Consider the following 18,966-nt stretch of genomic DNA (forward strand, 5'->3'; position numbering starts at 1 on the left):
TGCAGTTTCAAAATAAAATTTTAAGATAATAATATGTAATATACAAGAAGTAGCATGATATAGTGAATAGAGCTGGCCTCAGAGCCCAGAAGACAGGTTCAAGTCTTTCCAAGACAGATACTGTTTGTGTAACCCTGGGCAAATCACTTAACCTTCCAGTGCTCCATGGAGGAGGGAAAGAAAATGAGCACTTATTAATTGCCCACTAAGAGTTAAGCAGTGTGCTAAGTGCTTTACAAATACTGTATTATTTGATCCTTCGAGCAATCCTGGGGGGCAAGTGCTGTTATCCCCATTTTGTTGCTGCTGTTGGGTTCTTTCAGTCGTGTCTGACTCTTCGTGACCCATTTCAGGTTTTCTTGGCAAAGATACTAAAGTGGTTTGCCATTTCTTCTCCAGCTCATTTTACAGATAAGGAACTGAGGCGAACAGGGTTAAGTGACTTGCCCAGGGTCACACAGCCAGCCAAGTGTCTGAGGCCAGATCTGAATTTAGATCTTCCTGACTCTAAGCCCGCTACTCTGATTCATTGTATCAGCTGTGAGCAGCCTCACAACTCTCTTAAAAGGCTTTAAGCTGTATCGGCTGAGGAAGTGCCTCCTGCCGGACTTCCTACACTAATGAAATTACAGGTCTAGAATATGGCCCTAATATATAATAAAATTCTAATAAAGAAGCAATACCATCTTATATTTAATATCTTCCTTCAAAAACTTTAAAATTCAAAATTGTTTATGGAGGCAAAAGGCTGTTCAAAGAAATACAGGGAAACAAGCAAAATGATTCTTGAGTTACATAAATACAAACCTCCACTGCTCCTTCAGTCCTCAATTTGAAGATGACCTCATGAAGTACTGTAATGTCTAGTATATCTAGTGCTTTATTAATGAATCTTCTCCGGCTCACCCCCTCCCAAATCTCACCTTTGAAAAAAAGCTTTTGGTTTCAATGTTGTATCCTTTAAGGCTCTCGTGTAACTTCTGCAGACTCTGTACAGCTCTTCTCTGATGTTCGTCCTCCTTTATCTCGTCAGCCTTGATTAGGAAATCATAGTGTTCCACTGGTCCATTGCAAACAGCTAAAGCTTTCGAAAAAGCATCTGTTGTGGTATTTGGAGTCACACTTTCTGTGGCGTGAACTGTATAAGCTGTAAAACAAAATTTTAGAAAAATTTTAACATTTTCCTTAAGGAACATGTTTTGTAAATGTTCCACATGTGTCCATCAACGGCTATGTGTAAAAAAAAGAAAAAAGTAAAAAGACTTTAAATGTCCTTACATTTGAGCTCTTTTAGCATTATTGTCCAACTGGGTGCAAGTAATTATAATAAATCATATTGTATTCAGTACATTCCTTGTAATATACTTCATTTTTTGTATATTTCACTGGTGTCCTGTGCTTTTAGATAACCTTCATTTCAAATATTTCCTTCTACCTACTCTACCATACAAGCCAGCCACTGCTTGTACTAAATTATAATTTCTTTATAACTTATGTTGCTAAAGAAATGAGGGAAAAAACAGCCCTCTAAATAGGAACAAGTTGACTCCAACTAAACCCCATAATCTGGAAAGCCTTGGTCAATTCTGAAGTCTCTGCTCTCTCCTGTCATGATTGCCCAGAGCATAACAGTGCTGAGGACCAGGATGGAGCTCACTCCTGGAACAAGAGGAGTAGGATCAGGACTTTCCAAAGGTCCTCTCTTTAGGTGATTCCCTGTATCATACTCCCTTCTGCCCCTTACTCCTCTGGATTGAAGATAAAGGAATTCCTTTCTTGGATAGTCATAATTGCCTGCTAGTCCAGAAAAAACTTCAAATCTGCACATGCAAGTTATTTTAGGCTATAACAATTGTGACTGCAGAGCCCTCTGTCTACCCAATTAAAATTATTGGCAGCATTTTCCCTAACTTGTTCACTATGATCACATGTGAAATCACTAGAAAGTTCTTAAGAAAATGGAAATAAATCAGGTATTACAATAGAATAATAAGAGCAATCTTTTGACTCTTCTGTCACCACAAAGCTTCTAAATTCAAACTTAATAAATTCCTTCATAATTGTTCCTAGTGAGAATAAAACTATCCCAATAATGCACTATATATATGTACATATGTATATACATCTACATATATATGTATGTGCACACACACACACACACACACACACACACACTTTAGGCTTGATCTTAGAAATTAAATTCATAAATAAAATATCATTACCTTTCAAAAGAAGGACTGACTTTTTAATGCAGGTAGAATATTGAGTTGGGGAAACGATGAAATTCTAAACTTATTTTAAGGATGACAGAAATGTATGTAAAACATGGCATGCTAGAAAGAAGGATGAACAACTCTGATACTAACTCTATAACCTTAGGCAAGTCATTAAAACTCTCTGCACCTGAGGCTTTTCATTTATAACCAAAATACTTTTACTAGCTACCTCACAGGATTGTGGTGAGTAAAATGATCTGCAAGTAATATTTTGGGTTCTTGACGCTTTACACATATTTGCTAAGGATTTCTCTAACACCTCTGTTCAGTGCATGAAAATGCTAACTTTATTTTGCAGAGAAAGAAACAAAGTCTCACTGAGGATAAAATAAAGCATGACAAAAGCGGCAGAAATAAAAACAGAATCAAACTAGATTCTCAAGGCTAACTGAGAGATTGGCCAGCTTGGGCCTTGATAGCAGCTGTATAAATTGGAACACAAAAGACTTCTCAAAAGCTGCACTAAATTAAATCTGTTACTAGATCAGTGTACACAAATTATGTGATACTGTTGTCATATTATTTTGATTTGTATTAATTTATCTTATTGTGTTCTAAAAGGACAGTGGGAAAATGCCATTCAGAAGTCCCACCCACTCTGGTGCAAACATCGACACACATCTCTGGAGGCCCAGAAAAGTCCACACTGTTCTTTATGAATCTCAGAGAAGACATCTCAAGCATCTCCCTTGGCCAATGGCTTATTATGTATGGGCGAAAACATAGGATCTTACCATCTAGTGATCATATGAATAATCCCTTTCATTTATATGTCATAAAACATCTTAGAATACCAAGTATTTTACAAGTAAGGAAACATTTCTCTATTGAGTTATCTTTCTTCATATCTAGACAATATGTGTCTAGAAATGTTCAAGGCAACAAGTCTGACTCCAGTTTCTTCAAAGTTTTATGCTCGTATTTCAGTAAGTTCAAAAAGTTGTAAAGAAATTAAACTGCAGGAAGATACAAGCCAAGAAGTTCATTTTAGCAACTCAAGGTTGTTTTCAAAGAACTGGTCATAGTTTGGAAATTTAAGGTTGACCCTTTCTAGAGCTACATTCCCCAAAAGATCTAACTGGACAATGCCAATTCAGGATACAAATGTTCTGTCAGCCTCACAACCCAGCACCCAGAACCCACAATTCCTCTCCTAAATTGGCCAAAATTCATACTGCTCTTCCCTTTTCACCCTTCCAGGCTAATACTGCTTCTGCAAATAAACACCACAACCACTACTAATTCTTCCACTATAAAATCAGCAAAGGAATTTGTCTCTATATAAATCCATTAATTGGTATATTTCATATAACCAGCTTGTAAGAAATGTTAGGTAATTAGATTGTATGCAATTTTTAGAAAACAAAATAAATAACTATATTTGAAACAAAATAAAGTCATAGGGATCTTAGAGTTTTGACTTTAAAACCAAAATAAGACATTTATCAAATCTGCAGACTGCACAAAATTGGAAAGGATTGGTAATGTTTTGGATGACAATCAAGATTCAAAAACATCTCAAAAGAAGATGTTTTTGTAAAGTGGATAGAAATTAGTGGGATGAATTTTAACAATATGTAATTCACCATCAGAGAGGCAACATGGAGTAGTGAATAAATAGAGGGCCAGCCTTGGAGTCAGGAAGACCTGGGTTCTAGTCCTGACAGTGACTGTGAACAATTCATTTCATGTCACAGCGCCCCAGTCGACTCTCTAAGATTCCAAATTGCATAGCAGGTGCTGCCACAGATATGGTGTTTTCTTGGCAAAGATACTGGAGTGGTTTGCCATCTCCTTCTCCAGCTCATTTTACAGATGAGGAAACTGAGGCAAAAATGGTTTAAGTGACTTGCCCAGGGTCACCTAGCTAATAAGTGTCTGAGGCTGGATTTGAATTCAGGTCTTCCTGACTCCAGGACTAGCACTCTATCTGCTGAGCCACCTACCTGCCTCTTAGAAGGAGTTACTTATGCCAATAAATCAGAGGTACAGTCCAAAAGGAAAAAAAATTCAAACTATAAATGTAAAGTCCTGCTTTATATGTCTATGCATAGTGGAACACTACAGTCTCTGAAGAATTAAAAATGAGTATCATGCAGAGGCTAATAGGTATAAGGCAGTTATCTACAAGCTACAATATAATAAAATTAGGAACTACAAAGAATTAAGAGGATGGTATTAAAGAAACATATGTTCTAAAAACAGAAAATGGGATTATCACATGACAAGAGCAAGAGATAAACAACAAAAAACCTCAGTTCTTCACTGGATCAAGGGATAATGGCTTTAAAGATGGAGGAGACCTCAAAGTTTGGACACAGACCCAGGGAATCTAAGTGACATATCTGAGGGCACACAGATAATAAACACCAGAGACAGAATTTGGGTCACTTCTTTTCACTGTAACACACTGCCAGGTATCCTTATGATGTCAAGAGATAAAGATACATCCCCACTTCAGCCCACTGGATGAATCCCTGTGTGATGAGGACCAAGGTCACCTAAGAAAAAAAGGCATAGATGGGCTATAATCTGCTTTATTGGAGGGAACCATCTACATCAACATGATCACAGATTTCATTTGAGGGCAGTCCTACATTAAGGCTCCAAAAATCAATTAATTACACGAGTACAGAATGGCAATTGAAACAAAAATGTCCTGGGATTTTTAATACAATACAGCTAAACAGAAGCCAACAGTGTGAGTCATATGTATTACAAATACATCTTCAACTTCCTGCCTTAGACACTGCTTAGTACCTGGGCATAGGTATCAGTGCTCATTATTATCAATCACTAGGAACTAGGGACCTAGACAGATCTGAAGTATTTTAGAACTGGGAACTCATCTAGTCCAGGGGTTCTTAACCTTGTTTGTGTCACAGAATTTTTTTGCAGTCTGGTGAAACCAACAGAATCCCATCTCAGAATGTTTGTTTTGTTTTGTTGTTAAATGAATAAGATAAAATACACAGGATTACAAAGAAAACCAATTACATTGAAAGTTATCAGAATATTTCAAAGAAAACAAATTCATAGATCCCATGTTGAGCTCTTGATTTTTAGCCCAATCTTTTATTTCATAAATGAGAAACTGATATCTGAAACTAAGCAACTTACCCAAATGACATTTAGTCGATCACAGAAGTAGGACTGAAACTTCGGTCTTCTGATTCCCAGGCTGGTTGCCTTTTCACTACAAATCTGTCTCTCCTCAGAATTCTTCTTTTTCATCCCACCAACAATCTACTATCCCTTCTAAGAGAATAGGAGTTTTTGCCTAGTAGTTGACATTGCAACTACTGGATCCAGTTTTTAGATGCCCCAAATCAGTCATAAAGCATTTATTAAGACCCTGTTATGTGTTAGCACTGTGTTACATGCTTGGGATACAGAGCATTTGGAAATCTACTTGGGAAAGAGTTGCACCAGAAGGAATAGTACCTCCTGTGGATCACCAGTTTGTCTTGGCCCTCAGATATGCTCTTGAATGAATAAGGGCCTACTAATATTAAGAACTGAACTCCCTTTAATGATGAGATGAGTTCATTCAACTAACATGATCTTATTCTCCATCAGGAATTTGTTATCCCTAACATTTCAATATTGTTAGTATCACTGGCATCATTTTTCTTATGGCTTTTTATCCCTACTGTACTTTTATATGAACTTGTTATAGTTTTCAAGATGCTCTTATATACACTGTTTTCACTCATTCATTCACGATATCATTGAACCTTAAAACAATCTTCTAAGTATTACTCCCACCTTACAGATGAAAAAATGGAAACACAAGGATTTTTAGGTGAATTGCCTAACAATTCTTGGTTAAATCACTACTTCACCCTCTCTACTGGTCTAGTATTCCATGTGTTCACTACTCTTTAAACAAAACAGATCAAAACGAACAACTGTGGAATAAAAGGAACTGCAGCTCCTTCACAAAGAGAAAGAAAATTGTTGCCAAAATGAACATACACTTAGTTAAATGAAATCAATACTATATAAGGAATCTAGATTTCCAGTTTAAAATGTTTACCCACTGCTATGAGAAAAATGCACAATCAGGAAAAGCACTTTTAATATTTCTAAAGGGCTGAATTAAAATTTCAGCTGTAAACTTCATTACTGTAATTAGATTTTTTAAATGCATATTTATTAAACATCTATTCAAATGATGTGTTCACAATTATTCATGAGTTATTTCTGTGTTACATTGATTGTAAGAAAGTATAAACAGTGGCCACTGACCAGAAACATCCTGCTACAATGAGAGAGTCTATGGTAAGGTCATAGGCAGCTTGTTTATACTCTATTATGTCCTAATCATATCTCAAAGACAAATGTTAAAGCTGTTGTTTTTTTTTATAAAATGGAAACAGATCAATGACCCAAAAAGTCAGACTTACCATCGACATTCAAGACCTAGGTTTGGTTCACTGATGAATAAACAAAGTATAGAAAAGAAGAAAATCAAATCATAATTAAACTCTTCAGAAAAACAACATAAGCCATCATCAAGGAATACATCACAAGATGATTTACCTTCATTTATGGAAGGCTGATTTTAGGGGCCTTAAAGGTGCTTTTGATTTAAATAGAAAAATTATGAAAATTGGAACTGAATGCCTGCTGGTTACTATTCTCTCCCTTTAGAAGTTAGTTAATCTTCAGTATTCCATGCATATAAAGCTGCATGAGGAAAAAAAAAAACAATCCAAGCACCTTAAATTTCAAGACAACACATCAGTAAATACTGCCTTAAAATATGAAGGAAGGTATCTCAAAGTAATTGAAGATATAATCAGGCATCTTGAGTAACCCCTTAATGTTCTGCTTGTCCTACATTGTCCTACATGGGATCTGCTTGCTACCCAAAGACAAAAGAAAACAGTAAATTTAGCTTCTAGTTATAATACTATGTTTCGTTAAATGTCAGGCTTTTTATATTATTTTCCCATATTCAAAGTAAGCACATTTTAATTTTCTACTTTATCAAGCTAATAAATCAGTTTTTGTTGGATTCCACTGTTTAGCTTTTATGATAGAAATGAGCTACAAAGTAGCTCTGTAAGATCACAGATTGAGAATTGGAAGGGACCTCAGTGATCATCTAGTATAGGGCTTAATTTTTTTTATGCCAAGGACCCCTTAGTCAGTCTGGTGAAACCTATGGACCCCTTCTCAGAATGTTTATAAATGCATAACACAAAATAATTAGGATTGCAAAAGAAAGCAAATACACTGAAATAAGTTGTAAAAAAAAAAATTTAAAGAAATTCGCAGACCCCAGGCTACAAATCCCTGAAATAATTCATCCCTTCATTTTACAGATGAGGAAACTGAGGCCCAAAAGGTTAAGTGAAATGACCAAAGTCATATAGGCAGTAAATAACCATGATGGAATTTGAAACCAGGTCCTCTGCCCCAAATCCAACACTTTTCACTATAAAAACAGAAAGTAAAAAAGGCAAGGAAATAAGGCTAATTTCTCTTTGAAGTTCCTAATAATGACCCAATTGCTTAAGGTTCTACAGGTGATAGAAAACAGTACTTAACAACTATTTTTAAAGTATATTGTTACTGCCATTATTTCAATGGATAGTTTTTCAAAAGATCGAAACTGTTCAAACCTTGAACAAAAGAATATCCATTCTTAGGAACTTTTAAAATATTTCAGTTGGCAAACAAACTACACAGTTAATAACTTGTACCTTTGTGAACTCATTTACCAGAAAGATGTAACTATCTTATGTTGGTTAAGTGAAATGCCCTTACCCAATTCAGTGACTGAAATTTTAGGGAAAACACCCCAGATGGAGGGCAAGAGTTGTCTGTGATAAAATATAAATCCTGAATTTCTTTTTCAATAGCAACTAATGACAGTCTGTAAAGGCTTGAAGAAGCTTCAATTTTACTAAGTAGAGGGTGTACTCTTTAAGAGGAAACTCACAGATCTTGATTGTATGGTGAAGACATGAAGGAGATGCTGTAAAGAAATATATTGTTCTAGGATGAAGCTAGCTGGCTAGGGGTGTAAGCAGGTAGTGCTTAGGGGATACAGAGGTCAAGTAATCAAGGGGCGGAGGAAGAAAGGGAAAAGAGGAAGGGAGAGTGAAATGTGGAATAGTCAGCAAAGCAATGAAAAGAAATAATGAGAACAATTTGGAACTATGCCCAAAGGGCTATGAAATTGTGCATACTCTTTGACCCAGAAATACCACTACCAGGTCTGTATACTAAAGATCAAAGAAAAAGAAAAAGGACCTATATGTACAAACACATTTATAGTAGCTCTTTTTGTGGTGACAAAGAATTGGAAATTTAAGGGATACTCATCAACTCAGGAATAGTTGAACACGTTAGGATATGTGATTGTGATGAAATACTATTGTGCTATAAGAAATGACGAGCAGAATGCTTTCAGAAAAACCTGTGAAGAATTACATGAACTGATGCAAAGTGAAATGAACAAAACCAGGATAGCACTGTACACAGTAACAACAATAGTGTATGATGATCAACTGTGACTTAGCTCTTCTGATCAATGCACTGATCTAAACAATTCCGAAGGACTTATGATAAAAAATGCCATCCATCTCCAAATAAAGAGCTGATGGAATCTAAATGCAGATTGAAACACACTTTTTAAACTTTATTATTCTTATTTTTTCAGTCTGCATTTTCTTTTGCAATGTTTTAGAAATGTTTTGCATGATTGTACATGTATAATCTATATCAAATTGCTTTCCTTCTCAAAGAAGGGCAAGAGGAGAAAGAAAAGGAGGGAGAGAATTTGGAACTCAAAATTAAAAAAAAATAAATGTTAAAAAATTTTGCCTACATGTAATTGAGGGAAAAAATAAAACAAAAATTAAATGTAAACAACAATAAAAAGAATGGAGGAGATACAGGATACCAGGTCCAAAGCACATAAAAATAAGATGAGTCTTTTTGTAACAGCCTCTGTCAGAGTGAGAAAATAAAAACAAGAAAAGAATATACAGGAAGCTGTTATGGTAGAGATCAAGGTTTCTGACAAAGGCCAGAAAGGCAAATGGATGTGTTAATCCAGCTCTGAATATTAAGGCACAGAAATTTCTACATAGTCATACCCACCTCTAATCTAACTACAAAGTTTATTAACAGCATACAAACCCCTGGTGGAACACTCACCCACACAAAATGATACACATATTCTGCCTCACCCAGACCTATTGGGTCATTGGCTTGGTCTGTTTCTGAGAAACAAAGTTAAGAAATCAAGCTTCAATCGGACAGAATCTTAAGATCTGATAATTTTTGACCATTACGAAGGTCTCAGAAATTTTGTGCATAATTAAAAATTTATCCTAAATAAAAATGTTCCCTTGATCCACCGCAACCCAGGAAATCTGTTCTATCCAGACTATAGACCCGTTGTGAATGGCCTGAGGAAAATAGGGTCTATGATTTTACACAAAGACAAAGAGAACTCCAGCCTTGGACAAAGGTAATCTAGGGTAAGCAGACCCTAGGCACCTTTGAATACAAGTCATGAATAGGCTAAGTAGGGATAAACACAGGGGTAGATAGAATTCCTTTGGTGTCAGGGGGTACATATAGAGGGGATCATTAGCCCTTTCAGAAGTTTCTGTCTACCTGTCACCCCTCCTCCCACAGAGGGAAGGGGCTTAATTTCACTAGGCTACCACAATAAACTTGAAAAGTAGTAAGCTCTCTAACTCTCTAGCTTTATTCAACAACTGAATGACCATCTGTCAGAGATGTTGTATAGGGTCTTCCAGTATAGGGTAGGAGGACAAACTAAATGATCTCTCAGCTCTAGCACTCAAAGTCTTCCAAAACAAAGAACATAAAGTTCACTGGCTGTAAGGGCAAATTACTCTATTGTAAACCAATTCACTTTTAGGCTTCTGAAGTTCATTCTAAAAAATTCCTCTCTTTGGCAGCACTGACTTCCACCTTTGTCCCTTCCCTTTATCTCATCACCACTGCACCCCCAGGAGTGCTGGGCCTATTTGGACTGTATTATTCCTATATAAATAAGTAGCTTGCTAAATAAACCCTAGACTACTATGTTATGTTCCCACAAAAGTTCTAGAGTTTGAAGTAAATGCCATTTGAGAAGGAACATTTGAATGGAAAGCTTTACTGTCATTGGATGAAAAGACACAGGCACACAGTGAGACCTCTCAATTTCAAGCTCTAACAACAGCTATAGCAACTGAGAAATGGGCTCAAAGAGCAGCTAGGAGGCACAGTGGATTAGAGTGCCAGGCTTAGAGTCAGGAAGACTCATCTTCCTGAGTCCAAATCTGGCCTCAGACACTTATTAGCTGTGTGACTCTGGGCAAGTCACTTCATCCTATTTGTCTCAGTTTCCTCATCTGTAAAATGAGCTGGAGAAGGAAATGGCAAACCACTCCAGTATCTGTACCAAGAAAACCCCAAATGGGGTCACAAAGAGTCAGATACTACTGAACAATAACAGGGTCAAGGAGATGTTATTCATTAGTATAAGAAAAACTTGATTAACTAATAACTAATAGGAATCACACATCAACTAGCATAGTACTTTATTCACAGGTGGCTCAGTTTAATGATGATGACTATGATGATTAACAAAAGATGACACATTAATTCAGTTGGCAAAGTGCTTAATCTTAGGTTAAAGTTTATTTCCCCAAAACAAACCTGATATTCACTGGGGGGAGGAGGAGAGTACTCTATTTTCAAACTGAGATATATTTTTCTTTATGTAGATGAAAAAAAAAATACAAAAATTGTTGAGGCCTTACTAATAATCAAAAGTTAACACCTACAATTCTATCTGATTTAAGTTTCTTAGCAAAAAAGAGAAACAGATGGGAGAAAGAATAGGGAATACAGTAGATTTCCACATAATCTGGCTTTCTCTTTAGTGTCAGGCCTAAATTCTTAGTCAGTATGCCATTTACTATAACCCCTAAGCTCTCTTCTGAACATGTGTGTAATTCATTTCCCAGTTCCAAAACTGGAATTTAGAATATCACATTTTCTTCGAGATTTCAAATTATTCCAACTGGCCAATTAAGAAAGAGATTTGGATAATCGATATTCAGAGACTTAATTTGAGATCCATAAGTTTCCCACAATTTCCCAGCCAAATGTCATTTGCCTTCAACCCTTTTCTTTGACTACTCCCTTCTTTCTTAACAAATAGTTCATTCTCATTAACCTAGAAAATTTAAAAAAAAAACTTGTTAAAAAAAAAGCTAAAGCATAAAAGATGTGTAGGAGACTATCATGAAAAACGAAGCCACCAAGATTAAGACAAAGAAAGATTAAAATGTAGAGAAAAATAAAATCAAAACATGGGTCCTTATCACAAAATAAAACTTTTTCTTTACTTTTAAACATCTTATGATTTTAAATGCAAAGTTAAACATTAACCAAATTTTTATACACATCAACTCCCAAAAATTCATACTAGGAAATTAACTACAATCTGATTGTAATGGAAAATTATAGGAATTATAAACCAAATTTCCTATTATGATGTTTCAAAAATATATATATAGATACATAAACAGATGTCTATTGGCCAGACAATGATGTATGGCAGGATACTGCTATAAATACTAGTCTCTTACATATGGACTATAAACTGGTTCCAGAGAACTGAGCAGGAAAAAGAGAGTTAGATTGCATTCAATAAATCATATAATGCTTTCAACAACCCCAAGGTACTCTTCAAAACAAAAACTTATCTTTTAAACAATATTCTTCAACTAAATCTCGTTGTTTGTCCTTCATTCCTGAATCTATATGGCTGCAAACATATAGCACAACAATCTGAGTAAATGAAATTGGTGGTGACTCAAAGAGCAACAGAAATATACATGGTAAGGAAAAAAAGGCTTAAAGCTTGTGGGCAATAGGTGGCATAAAAGACATCAACCAGAAAATGTATGATCAGAAGAGGAGATGCCCAGTCACACAGTGAGAACAATAAAGAATGGAGATATTATGCAAATAAAGTATATAAAATGTTCATGACCTTTGACCCAGAGATCCCACTATTGGGTATATACCCCAAGAAGATCACTGACAAAAAGAAAACCTTCACATAAACCTATAAACTTATAAAAATGGTTTCTCTGACAGCAGAGAAAAGTTTCTACTTTGTGGCAACATAGTAGATGCCCAATTAATTAAAGAATAACTAAATAAAGTGTGGTACTTGAATGTAATGGAATATTATATATACTGTACTGTAAAAAAAAAAGATGAAAATAATGAATACAGAGAATCAGGGAAAGACTTATAGGAACTGACTAAAGAGAAGTAAGCAGAGCAATGAAAGCAATATACATGATGACTACAAATAAATGGAAAGAACCACAAAAACATCAAAAATGAATGTTGTACTTACTACACTGTTGGTGGAGCTGTGAATTGGTCCAGCCACTACGGAAAGACATTTGGACATATGCCCCCAAGTCATTATATTAGGCATACCTTTTGATACAACTACTAGGCTTATACCCCAAAGAAATCCAAGAAAGAAGAACAGGACTTATATGTACAAAAATATAGCAGCTCTGTTCATAGTAGTCCAAAATTGGAAACTAGCGAGTGCCCACCTATTGGTGAATGCATAAACAAATTATGGTAGATAAATGCAAATTGAATATTAAGATACCACAAGAAATGATGAAATTGACAGATTCAGAGGAAATGGGGAAGACCTTTACAAAATGAGGGAGAGTGAAGTGAAAAGCAGGAAAACAATTTAGACAATGACAACAACTCTATGGAGAAAAACAACTTTGAAAAACTGAAGAACTCTGATCAATGCAATGATAAACCATCAATTCAAAAGACTAAAGATGAAACATGCCACTCACCTCTTGCCAGTGAGGTGACGGACTTAAAATTAAAATGAGAGACACATATTTGGATTTGAATAATGTGGAAATTTGTTTTACTGAGTTATAAATATGTGTTATGAGGGTTTTCTTTTTTTTTAATTATTTGATTGGAGGGACAGTAGGAAAGAGAATAAATCCTTCTAAAAATAATGAATTAATTTTTAAAAAGAGAAAATGAATGTTGTAAAATTTCAAAGAACAAGGTTGGCCTTAAAGAAGAGATATGAGAAGAAACCTCGTCCCACTCCTTTCAGAGGTAAAAGGGAAGGAAGTGGTCCACAGGTGTGGAACATAGGCTGTATATGTGTATGTATGTGTATGTTAGGTTTTTTCCAATGTACTGATCAGTTCCGCTAGATTTGTTTCCTCTTCTTCCTTTTTTCTTTTCCTTTTAATAAAATCTGTTATAAGAAATGGCTTTCTAAGTGGGAAAGAGGGAGAGAGACAAGGGAAAATGCAGATGTTAAAAACAAAAGATATTAATAAAATCTATGTTTTGAAAATAATAAGCAACGGGTATAATAAATGGAAACCCTAAGTGCTACACTGGTATCTATCACATCTTTCAAAAAAATACTTAGAGGAATGCTTTTAGCAAATCAGGTAAACTTCACTTTTACACAAATATAAGCACGGAGTATATGAACACAACCATACTATAATACATTTTGCAGAAAAACCTAAATTAATATAAACTAGTCTTTGGCCCTCATGCTAATCTTTACTCTTTACTGTGATGATTATAGTAGCAAAAGACTGTTATGTATCATTTAGCCACATCTGCCAAAAGAATCAATTGAATGGGGTCTCAGAGTGGGAACTGCTGTACACATATGCAATTACTCAACATATTACTTGGATACTGTGTATAAATCATATGTAACATATGGAAAAGAATGAGTTTCCTACCCAAGGTCCTAAAGCATAATTAGATCTCAGCAGTTAACATTAGTATCACTAAAATCAACAGATGAAAACCCCATGACTGAATAATTATTTTATGCCTTAACTGAGAATTCCTTCCAGCAGAGATTATGCTGCCAAGCATTCTAGGCTGTTTGGATGATGAAGTGGGAAACAGAATGTCACTAGAGTGCAATCAGGAGTACGCTAAAGGCTGAAGAATTCTCTTCTTTTCTGTCTCTATATTTGAAGCTGCCTAAACATGAGCATTCAAAGCAACTCTCTTTCCTTTGCTTCCACAGGAGGTTATGGTATTGCAAAAATCACCATAATAATTACTAACATTTATACAGCACATTAAGGTTTGCAAAATGCTTTACATAGATCATCCCATTTGATCCTCATAAAAACACAATAATAGTTCTTTGTATGCCTTAGGCCTTTCAGCATAGTTGAAAATAAATATATACTATACACACAAACACTTCCAGAACAACCTGGATAAATGATAAAGAAAATACCTTTCAAGTTTCTAAATAGGAAGATTATGTATATTTTGTTCTTCTAGATACTAAAATTTGACTAGATCACAAAAATGCATAATAAATTAAACAATGTTTTATTTTAATCCAATTAAGTTTTACAGTTATTTAGGAACTCTTATATGCCCAAAGTTTAGGTAAGACAGAGATTCCAGACTTCACAGAGATCCCAACCCTCACAGAGCTTACATTCTAATAGGGAGTTATTACATAGACACAAGTAACTCTAATACAAAAATAATATACAAGGTCATTGATAAAAATGAGATCAGAGGTATAAAATGAAATATAGTCAAGGTTCCACGAGCAAAAATGTCACACCAAAGGACTCTCTAGGGGTATGTGCAATGAAGGAAGGCTCCATTAAGAAAGTGCCAATTTTTAAGTTTCCTTTTAAAGGCAAGGTAGGAATTGAACAGATAAAGAATAGAAAGGGAGAATATTGCAGGCATAGAGGCAAAGGTGGGAAAGCACTGGACATGTTTGGAGGACAAAAAGTAGTTTGGCTGAAATATGCAGAAGGAAATACTATGAGAAAAGGCTAGAAGCAAAAGATGCCAAGCAAGGATGTTTGTGGTTAACTTGGCAGGCAACAGCATAAAGTTACAGATTTTTGAACAGAGAATAGAACAGGCAAAAGGGTAAAGTTCCACCTGACCGTTCTGGATGACAGATGGAGGGTAGGGAGCAGAGGACCTTTCAGGAACAGAGTGCCTTGGTCCAGATGGGTAACAATGAAGAGGGAATTAAGGTGGTGGCAATGGCAACAAGGAGCAAATGAATTCAGTAAATATCACTGAGGTAGAGAAGGTAAGCTGCTTATGAACATAACCAGACAAATTTAATGCAATTCAATTCAACAAGCATTTTTAAGCAGAAGTACAAAGACAAAAGAAGGCAGACTCTGGTTTCAAGAAGCTTACATTCTACTGGCCAAATAATATAGAATAAAGAACCTGAACTGGGAGTCAGTGGACAGAAGAGAATAAGTGCTACTGAGCTTGGTTCAAATTTCACCTTAGGGCACTTAATAGTTGGGTGACCATGGACTAGTCATTAGCTTCTCAGAGGCCCTATTGGAGCATTTGTAAAACAGGGACAATTCTAGTAGCACTACTTACCTAATGGTATTATAGTGAGAACAGAATTTTGCAAAACCTTAAAGAACACATAAACTCAAATTACTGGATTTGGAGTCTGAGAACTTGGGCTCAAATCCTGGCTCTGTCTCTTAGTATCTGCATGACCTTAGGCACATCGCTACCTCTTTCTTTTTTGTTTCTGTTTTTTGTCACAACTTTGTGACAACCTTGTCACAACCTCAGTTCCTCTTCAGCAAAATGGCAGGGTTGGACCAAATGACCTATAAGATTCCTTCCACCTCTAAAACTATGATCCTATTAAGCCTGACTCTTCATAGGACTTCAGGCAAGTCGTTTAACCAGGTGCCTCAGCTTCCTCACTTGTTATTGGGTGGGAAAGAGACTAGAAGAAATCTAAGGTCCCTTCGATCTCTGAAAATTCTGTAATTCTCTGTTTCTGACAAGATTCAATTCAATAAGCATTTAGTGAGTGCTTACTATGCATCACAAACTACAGTAAATGATGGGAATAGAAAGACAAAAATAAAAAAAAATAGAAAGACTTCAAGGAGCTAACATTTGACCAAAGTAGGGGTTAGGAGTGGTATGGGGTAGGAACAATATGTACACAGATAAACAAATACAAAAAAACAGAAAAAGTAAATAAAAATCATTTCAGGGGTAGGAAAAGCATTAACAACCATGGGGATCAGAAAATGGCTTTTGGGAGGAGGAAGCATATGAGCTTTGTTTGGAAGGAATCATATACTACATCAATATACAAGAAATAACAGTCAGCGAGCAGAAAGTTATTCCCAGAGAAAACAGCACAAACTATTTGCTCCTTATGACATGGAGAGACAAGTCACTTAACTTTTCTGTGCCCCCAGGCAACTATCTATGACTGTAAATTGCAGAAACAGTTGCCTATCTGTACTGGAAAGGGAAAGTTAATTCACTAACAGCTTTCTACATGGATGAAATCACAGATCCTGATCAAAAACAAGAAAAAAGAAGTGAAAAAATGGTTTGAAAGAGAAGGAAAAAAACCCCCAGTATTTATGAATGGTCAGGACAGTAGTGATGAAAAATATAAACTTCTAGAACAGAGATAAGTGTGTGTCCCTTAACTTTGTTAGGGGAATTTTTTATTTCCTTCTTTCCTCCCACATCTTTTGGTTAATATTAACCTCACCTAACCAAAACCTGTCCAATGGGATGTAAAAATGTACTTAGAGCCCTAAATAATTTAGGCAAGTACCTAAATGTGTAAATGTACTGAGAGCCTTAACATCAAATAGCCTTATCCTTAGAAAAGAAGCCAGAGGAAGAATATCAAGTATCCCTTACTCCTCATTAGGATGTATAAATCCTTCACCTCAATCAGCCTATTTGTGACTCCTCTAAATAAAGTTTAATATGTAACCTGACTGAGTTTTATCTATAAAGTTCATATGATGAAGTTTGTTTCTTTAGATAATGCAGGAGATTATGACTGTTTAACTAAGTCTGTTCAACTTTTATGATACTGAAGGAAGTATGGGAATATGGAGCTTTCTTCTCTTTAACTCTGATGGCCTAAGAGGAATGTACAAGACTACAATATAGAAATGGATTATTCCTTTGTTACTCTGACTTAATTTTGCCCATTAACAAACCTTGTCAGAATCATCACGATTTTTTAGGCTTTCTCAATTTATGCCTGAGCATAATAATAATACCTAGGGTTTTTTTTAACCTCCATAATTTCTGCATTGTGGTAAATATATATTTGGCAGTAGTTACCCACTACGTGAACTCGGAAAGGAGATTTTTCCCATAACAACTTCATGATGGCAACTGGAATCCCAAAGCATCTAAACAAGTGTCAAATTGACTTGGACATCTGAGCCCACTCAGAAGACACCCACCAGAGGCCTTCGGTGGTGAAAAATTTTTTTTAAAAAATAATCAACTTCTAGAAGAGAGGGGGATGGGTATCTCCCTTAACTTCCTGACCATAATTGATACCCCAAAGCATCTTAGCAAGGATCAAGTTGACTTGAAGACACCCTCCAGAACTAGATAAGAACATGGGTACCAGTCCCTAATCTCAGGGTAATTGAGGGTAAAGAAGAATGAATCCCAGAAATCACTGGGACCTGAGGCTTGACTGATAACCTGCAGTGACCATGACATTGATCTTGACCAGGGCAGTGACCGTAACCCAGCTGGGAGGTCAAGCCTACAGCCCCAAGGTTTCCCCACCTCCCACCATCCCAGGAAGATGCGGCTGCTCCTCTGGACCCCTCAGGAATCCCACCTCGGCAGGGCCCCCTTCCACCAGACTACAGCCTCCGAGGGCCAAGAAACCCCACGGGACTGAGCCCTGGCCTCGCAAGGACGGCACTGCACGGCCATCCATCCTGGCTCCGCCTCCCTGGGGCTCCGTCACTGACCTTTCCGAAGGGGCTTCCCGGGGGCGGTAGCAGGGGCGGAGGCGGCGGTGGTGGCTGTCGCTGCCCGAGCCCCCCACAAGGCGCATCTGCCCTGCACCCGGCACTGCACTAGGGTGCGGAGAGTAACCCAGGGCGACAGGGAAGCCGCCATCTTGGAGAGGGAAAGGGGTCGGAAAAACTTTATTGAGACTAAAGGAAGGACAGGGGAACAAACGAAGCCAATCAGGTTCCTCGGCCTGGCACTGGCTCCTCCTTAGAGACAGGAATGAACTGGTTGAGGAACCTGAACCTCAGTCAGGGAGCCCGGGGACCTGAGGGGCGAAATGAGCCATGCCGGCCACCGTTGGGGCCTCCTCTCTTCCTGGAACTGATCGCCCCCGGACTACAAGTCCCAGAGCGCCCTGCGATTAGTCGGGGCGTTGTTTAGGAGTATTTAATCTTGGCACAGTATTTAGATATCCCTCTAATCCCGGGTTCTTAACTTTTTTTTTCTTTTAAATGTCGTGGGCAGTCTGGTGAAGACAGTGGACCTCTTCCTTAGGATAATGTTTTTAAATACTTGAAGAGCTTTGGTTTATAAAGAAAACCAATCATATAGAAATAATTATCAAAATATTTTAAACAACTCAAGTTTAGGGACCCCAGATTCTTAAGAACCCCTATTGGTCCAGTGCCCAGTCCCATATGTTCTCCTTAGGGTAGCAGTGAATTTAAGGGGGTCCCACACTTAACCAAGGTCTGGCTGCTTCCAATAACTGAAAATTTTGTAGAATACTTGAACAGTAAATGTGGTCATGCTGTCAAAGAAA

General features: G+C 36.7%; 1 protein-coding gene across 3 annotated transcripts in view; it reads right to left on the bottom strand.

Annotated features, from left to right (window-relative positions):
* The window catches only part of AFG1L (AFG1 like ATPase), a 185,786-nt gene extending 167,279 nt beyond the window's left edge, over nt 1-18,507 (bottom strand). For 2 of the 3 annotated variants that reach the window (XM_078155206.1, XM_021008152.2), the window contains exons 1-2: nt 18,158-18,507; nt 924-1,147 (exon numbers count right to left, since the gene is read on the bottom strand). In XM_078155206.1, the coding sequence (XP_078011332.1) occupies nt 924-1,147; nt 18,158-18,308 (375 nt within the window). In that variant the 5' untranslated portion in view covers nt 18,309-18,507. The remainder of the gene's footprint in view (nt 1-923; nt 1,148-18,157) is intronic. The other variant, XM_021008150.2, reaches the window with a different exon arrangement.
* Between the last annotated feature and the right edge of the window lie 459 nt (nt 18,508-18,966).

This window comes from Phascolarctos cinereus, unplaced genomic scaffold (genome assembly GCF_003287225.1).
Source record: "Phascolarctos cinereus isolate Bilbo 61053 unplaced genomic scaffold, phaCin_HiC Scaffold_5;HRSCAF=322, whole genome shotgun sequence".
Lineage (NCBI taxonomy): Eukaryota > Metazoa > Chordata > Mammalia > Diprotodontia > Phascolarctidae > Phascolarctos > Phascolarctos cinereus.